Source organism: Electrophorus electricus, chromosome 18 (genome assembly GCF_013358815.1).
Source record: "Electrophorus electricus isolate fEleEle1 chromosome 18, fEleEle1.pri, whole genome shotgun sequence".
Classification (NCBI taxonomy): Eukaryota; Metazoa; Chordata; class Actinopteri; order Gymnotiformes; family Gymnotidae; genus Electrophorus; species Electrophorus electricus.
The window spans coordinates 2,858,271-2,865,704 of NC_049552.1; the positions used below are offsets into that span (position 1 = coordinate 2,858,271).

Consider the following 7,434-nt stretch of genomic DNA (forward strand, 5'->3'; position numbering starts at 1 on the left):
TAGCCTCGCTAACCTACATTTGACCTTTGGCCCCTGACTACGGCCTCCATTTCGTCCTGCTGACCTGTGCAGCAGTCTTATCGCTGTGTTTACGGGGTTCTGTCTTCTTCCTTCAGCCTCAGCTTGTCTCTCATACCAGTGCTACAAACGTACACGCCTGCAGGTTACAAGCAGATTGCTCTAGGAGGGATTTATTTTGAGACTGACCACAAAAAAATATGACATGAACTCAAAGAATAATATGAAAAACTCACCAAACTCAACAGCTCACCAAAGCAGTACGTTTAGTTAATCAAAGAATAATTTAGTATTGTAAAATTCATTAATGATTATCATGAAACCTTAGACAAATTTTAAAAAGTCCTTAACAATGTAAAAAAAACAAAAACAAAAACAAATTACTTGTGTTTTGGGATTCTCTAAATTACAAATGTGGTGGGCCAAAATTAAAAATATTTTAGGAGACGTATTCCAAAAAGACCGCACTCTTAATCCACCATCAGTTATTCTAGGTGGTACAAGCAGTGTCCACTTCTCCTTTCTGAGACAAAAAAAAAGTTTTTTGCATTTAACCAATGATGTATAACCTTTGAGTGGATAAGAGAGGAGCTGGCAACCTTTACTCTGTGGATTTCAAAGGTGAATTCTTACGCACCTCTGGAAAAGTTCACTTGATATGAGATATAAGTCTGAACTTTTCCCCATAACTAGACAGACCCCTGGCTCTCCTCAGAGTACAAAACTCAGGACTCAGTTCTTCTCTTTAATCCATCACTGAAACAAAGAGTGCTATGTAAATGTGTTTATGTCATTTGGGCACTTTATTATTAGTAGTATTAATGAATAAAATGTATATTTTTGTCTTGACTTTTTGTGTGTGTTTTATTATTATCTAATTTTTATCATATTTGTTTCCATGTTTTATGTTTTGTATAATTTGATTGCACTGTTACTTCATAGTGTTTTCATACAAGAAAATAACAATAAAAAATTATTTTCAAAAAACATTTTGGTTTAATCTCAGAGGATTATTAATTCATTTAGATGAATATTAATATGTAAACATTATTTCAGAAATGATTGACTTCACATGCATTGGTCCTCCACAGTTTGTTTAAACATAAGGACTAGCCTCACCTCCTCCCCTGCATGCCATTTTAACAACTTGATCTGTGGTAGTAATGGTATCGCAAACAGATATCGGTCACGCGAACTCCTAGAGGCTTCGGATGTTGGCAACAAAAAACAGAGCATCTTAACTTCTGCTCAGAATGTGCTGTGTTCTGTTCAGAATGTGCTGTGTTCCACTCAGAATGTGTTGTGTTCCGTTCAGAATGTGCTGTGCTCCGTTCAGAATGTGTTGTGTTCCATTCAGAATGTGCTGCGCTCTGTTCAGAATGTGCTGTGCTCCGTTCAGAATGTGCTGTGCTCCGTTCAGAATGTGCTGCGTTCCACTCAGAATGTGCTGTGTTCCATTCAGAATGTGCTGCGTTCCACTCAGAATGTGCTGCGCTCCGTTCACAAATGTGCTGTGCTCCGTTCAGAATGTGCTGTGTTCCGTTCAGAAGGACATTTCTCTAATGCTGTTGGACATTCCTGTTTGACGAGACGTTGCTTTTAAGTCTTCGGTTTTATATCTGCCATGCTTCATAGTTTTGAGCCTCAGTGTGTGTTTGTAGCGGTCCTACAAGACATTAAAAAACTAACCTACAAGTCAACAAGACCCAAAAAACAGAACCTACAAAGAAACCAAAACCAGCATCAGGCTGTCTGCTCAAACAGGTCTGGAAAACCATAAGGCCTGGTGGAGTCTTTTCATGAGAAGAGATGCAGGAAACGGTGATGTGAGAAGTGGTTGTAAACATCTCAGTTATCCCAGGTGTTGGAATAACAGATTAGAAAGTTGATTAATGAACTGCTTCAGTAATGCTAGCAGCCAGTTTGGGTCCTGGCCAGCAGAGCTCACGTTATAGCACGCATGCCCAAGGCTGGTGTCAACAGCACAAAACAAAGATTTTTAACAGATTAAAACAGATTACTAACCTATCATTGAGGTCAAAATGAAAGACATATTACAAGATTCTGATTGGATTCATGTAATTATTTGGTCTTACAAGCATTTTCTTAAACCGTTCTACCAGACACGGTACAGTCCAAGTTTGCAGTGACGGCGCACGTTTGATGATGATGCAATCAGCATCCCCACAAACTCTGGGGATTTAAACATTAACTTCTCAGATAGTCTGATCCTGCATGTCATGAAGAATTTGTCAAGCATAACTGGTGCAAACTCACACCTACGTAGAGCAGATAGGATCGTCCTCACTCCGATATAGTGTAAAAAATGGCTCAAAACTAGTCTCTCTTGTCTCACTGTATCTGTCTTCGCATCTACTAAGTTACATCTTTTGTTCCACTTACCATTGCGTGACAGCGAAGCTGGGTTGATGCAAATGGGTGTAAATGTGTGTTGCCTGAGTTTTGGTCCACTGCCCTTATGCCAGTCTGTTCTGTTCCTGTAACCTTTCACCTGGAGTCACTGGGCTGAGAGGAGTCATAGCAGAGGAAATATTTGACTCACATGTGTTATGGCTCATTTGTATGGAAGCTAAACTAAACAAATTTTTTAAACTATGTAAAATACCAGTATCTATGTACAGAATCTTTTTTGTGTGTGTGTGTGTGTGTAATGGATTAGTAGGGTTTATTTTAAAAAGTATTTTCAAATACTCTGTATATAAGCCAACTGTATATCAATGAGATATTTTACATAGAAAGGAAATGTATGTATTGCAACATTAGCAAAACCTTTACCATAAACCTACTGAGTTCCACTGAGATAAGATTGACATTTCCGATGTTCTGTGCTACTCAGAAATGGACAGACACACGAAATGCATTCCAGAGGGGCTCTGGGGCGAGACCGACTGGGTGGCATTCCCACTAAGGCCCCGCCCCCCCAATAACCGTGCAGCTCGCCGTTATTAAGTGGCATGACGTGGCCAATGGTGATGGCCCTCGCCGGGCAGGTCTGCTCGCCCCCTTAAACTAAATGAGCCAGGTGAGATCTCCTTGCACAGGGGCCAGCCGAGCTGCAGCAACTGCACCCGCTTGGTCACATGGAGTGGGTTAGTACGCCTGGCCTACAAGGCACGTGAACGTCCTCACTTCTGGTTTACAGTTTGATCTACCAAGCTCATGCCATCAGCCCCAGACGAATGGCTGTATTGGTGTCACTGTGATTAATGTCAGCCAACAAATGGTGTTTTTAAGATGGCTGTCATGCATACTGGGACACATAACACTTCATTAGCCAACACTTCCTCCATTCATGTTAGTTGTTAGCTATGCTTGTTAGTAATACGCTTACACTCTAGGAAACACCTAGAGAGGTTTGGCAATACTTGAATGCTCTTTAAAGAATTTAGAAAAATAGGGACACTTTTTGTTTCTTTTTAGGAAAAATTTATTTCAGATGAAAAAACTTTGGCCCCACAAGTACTCACCGCCAAATGAGTTATTGAAAACTAAAATAAAATGACACACTTCACGCATTGTCTTTTAAGTATAAATCAGGTTGTCCTACTTGTTAGGACCATGAAGCACATTTAGTTATATGTGAATTCTGACATCCGTATGTGACTCCTGCCATGCACATTTTTAGAAAGGCTACGTGAATGTGTGACGCATTCGCCTCACGGCTGGAGAAACAGCTCAGCTCACCGCCGCGTTCTTCAGCTCCTGATAAACGCATCTTTTAACAGAGTAAACCAAATCATGTTTCAAGTCGTACTTTAATCTCTCAGACAATACACCTCCCTCAGTCCAGTTGGTTAAAGACATCACGTTGTTGATTCCAGCCGGGATGATAGGGGCACTTGTGATTGCTATCGCTTCCAGCAATCTTGAACTTTAGCGTTTGGAAAGCCCGCATGCCTCCCGAAAAGAAACCCGTATCTGCTCGTATCGGCCCCGCGCGGTGTGCGACTATTACGAGAGTTTAAGTACAGACGGACTCTTTGTTCGACACAGAGGACGGAGATTGGAAATGAACTGATTTACACTAATGGGAAAACATCCGACGTCCCGGTGGAGGCGTCGTGATGTTGCTCTCAGAGAAAGGTTCGCGAGAAGTGATGACATCACAGGAGTCATGGACCTGACGTCAGGACTGACGTCAGCTTGATGACAGCAGACTTTGTTGTAGGACATGTACCACCATATATGACTGAAATAAATAAGCAACAGTATAATCACTTGCTATATATATATATATATATATATATATATATATATATATATATATACATACATACATATACACACACACACACACACACACATACTACTGCTTACGAAATTAAAAGCAAACAATTTTGAAAAACATAAGTTTATTCCGTTGCATACAAAGCTGTACAAGTTATATTAACACATTAATAATCATAGGCTAATGGGTATAGTTAAACATTCTCGTGTGTCCCTTTCACCACACCGCTGGCCTCCAAGCACCAAGTCCGTGTAAGTCGTACATGCAAGGCCGGTACGCGTAAGACTCACAGACTGCTGCAAAAAGCGACGCCCTGAGCAGGTCCTCTCGCGTGGCCGAGGCAGCGCGGCCCTCCGACTTTTGAGCGTAGTCCCTCGCGCATTCCGACGCGAGCTGCTTGCGTTTGGTTTTGTAGCGCCGGTTCTGAAACCATATTTTGACTTGCGTCTCGGTGAGGCGCAGCGCGGTGGCGAGGTGCGCGCGCTCCGGCGCGGACAGGTACTTCTGACGGCTGAACTTCTTCTCGAGCTCCAGGACCTGCAGGTGCGTGAAGGCGGCGCGGGAGCGCTTCTGTTTCACGCCGCCGCTCGCCGCGTCCGTGGGTAAGTGGGCCTGTTCCGCGGAGCGCACACACGAACCGCCCGCTGAAGGTTTAGGACATAACACACCGTCGCAGAGATTAAAACTTGACTTTTTTTTTGTTTTTAATTGAACAAGTAACAAAAATGAACGACATTAATGCCCAAAATGAAAGTTGCCGCAGAGTTCACCTTGTTCAGTGTCTCACGGGAAAACATGGGCTAGACTCCTGGGTTACGTTTTAATACTAATGTATAACGCAACGGCTTTTATGTTTAACTAAATGACCTAAACACAGAAAAAAAAATCGACTTTAAAAGAAGGCTAGTGCCTACCTGGTCGCCTCGCCAATGTGGACTCCGCCGCTGTGACAGCCAGAAGGAGAGCGCTGTCCTCCTCGCCGTCCTTGGACCAGTTTAGCTGGCTTTGGCGTCTGGCTGTGGTGCTGGTTGATCCCTCTGGTTTTTCCTCTTTCATAGACAAAATGTCTTCAATAAAGAACGACGTCAATTGCTTATTTGAAGACGCCATCTCCGTTGACAAAATCCTCCACCGGAACACTCGTCTCGACCGCGCCGGGTAAACGACAGACTTCCAGTAAAGACCGGTAAGCGCGGATCTTTTTTTTTATGTTGTTGGGGTTTTTTTTTTTTGTTTTGTTCCCCCCCCCCCTTTCACTCTCTCGCGCGCTCCGCTCTTAAATAGCGCTCGGGCGCAGCGGCGTCTCCCAGCCTCCTGTGCGTTACGTCACATGCTGCATGATGGCAAAAACAGACGTGGACTTCACTACGACTATTACGACTGCTCTCTACTTTAAGCAAACTCTTTAAAAAAAACCAAAAACTCAAAAAACTTAAGATTCGGGGTGTGGTTTGTCTTTTCTCTGTTTCTTAAAATGATCATTCATGGGTCATGATTTTTTTTCCTAACCACACTATGATTTTACTAATCGTATATGGCAGTAAGTAAGAATGTATGCATCGTTATGAACTTTAACTTTCTTCCAGGCAGTTTCAAAGCTTGCCACAGCAGTGGCACATTACGTATGCATACGAGCTTCCATATGGTGTGCATTTTAAAGTTTTAGTTCCAAATATAATTCCTTTATTAACAATGCAGTGGTAATTAAATAAGTGCATCATTTAAAATTCAAATACATGCATTTTTCGCATAGAAAAGATGACCGCTAAACTGCAGGTTAACGATATATATGCTATGAGGCTACTTTAGACTAAAGTTACTTACAGGTGTTTCGCATTTTTGTTATTACCCTTCACTTTCAGTCAGGGAGGAGCTGTCAAGATTTATTAGGAAACTGGATATTAGTGTTACCCTCCTTCCACCACTGGGCGTGAGGCTTGAGGCAAACTAGAGAGGACTAGCGAATGGAGGATGTCTTCATGTCTGGGTGTGTGTGTGTGTGTGTGTGTCTGTAGTCAGGCGGGGTCAAGGTGGGTGGCCCCTTCTCCTCATGGAGCTAATGCATTCAGCATACTGGGATACAGCTTCTACTCCCAACACACACGTTGCTGCATGGCTGTTTGTTTGTTGTTGTGTGTGCCTCCGCCCCCCCCACATGCTCCTGTTTGACCCCACAATGTTAGGGAATGAGGGGCGAAAGAGAGAGAGACATTTTTGGGGCGGGGGGGCGTAAGGCATGTCGGCCCCAGGAGAGCGGGGAGTCTGTTTGGAATAATACAAACCCGAGAGTGACAAACGGAGCTATTGTGCCCCCCCGACGTGACTTCCCACCACAGACCTCTAAAATACCGTCTCTAGTCAGGTCGGTTACCGCTTCCTGCCGTCCCTGTTACAGGGTGCCGTGACCTCTCATGTCCTTATACTGCATTCTGAGTAAACGGTGGTGGAACACGTGTGAATGTAATTGTGTGAAATTTATTTTACTGTCGTATGCCATGCTGCTTACGCGCGACTGCTTAAATGAATGTTGGTGAAACGAACAAACAAACAGCGGCATACTGGTGTTGAATGGGGTTTTACACACATTTTTAACATATTTTTGTGTTTAATAGCATATTGTCAGAGTCACCAAAAGTGGTGATATTTTTCAGTCTTTATCCTGGCATGTTTTAGCATTTTCTCATTTGACTTGGATTTCTAACTAAATACCAACTGATCTGGGGTCACAATTAAGTGTTCCAAGACTCCACTGTGTAGTATAGGAAACATTACTCTAAAATATCAGATTGGTGTAGTCTCTATAGCAGTATAGGCTGCTTTTGGGTCAAATTATCCCATGAAACATCATCTAGTTAAGGTGGGTATGACAACATGTTTTTTGTGCCATAATCTTGTTTTTGTGACGCCATGATGTCAGGATCCATGAGAGGTGCACAAGATGGAAGATTTTTGAGGGTCTACCTCATTTCAGTTGTTGTTCAACTTGAATAATCTGTGTCTTTATTTTCCCTGAAACACACACACGCACACGCACACGCACACACACGCGCAGAATAGACTACCTGCATAGACCACCTATTTCCCTCAGTTCTTTGATGGAGTCTTTTTTCCTGTTTTGCTGATGCCTATCTTAATTGCACAAGCACACATTCAGCTGGCTCGGGGGC

General features: G+C 42.9%; 1 protein-coding gene across 1 annotated transcript; it reads right to left on the reverse strand.

Annotated features, from left to right (window-relative positions):
• Positions 1-4,412: 4,412 nt before the first annotated feature.
• On the reverse strand, positions 4,413-5,492 carry nkx3-1 (NK3 homeobox 1). Its single transcript, XM_027011261.2, has 2 exons — positions 5,182-5,492; positions 4,413-4,911 (listed from the first exon to the last, which is right to left on the reverse strand). The coding sequence occupies exons 1-2, from the start codon at positions 5,375-5,377 to the stop codon at positions 4,484-4,486; spliced, it is 624 nt and encodes a 207-aa protein (XP_026867062.2). The 5' UTR covers positions 5,378-5,492; the 3' UTR covers positions 4,413-4,483.
• Positions 5,493-7,434: the final 1,942 nt, after the last annotated feature.

Coding starts and splice junctions, on each gene's coding strand:
- nkx3-1 (XM_027011261.2), bottom strand. CDS start 5,377: ATGGCGTCTTCAAATAAGCAATTGACGTCGTTCTTTATTGAAGACATT. Junction 4,912..5,181: donor CACATTGGCGAGGCGACCAG/GTAGGCACTAGC, acceptor CTAAACCTTCAG/CGGGCGGTTCGTGTGTGCGC.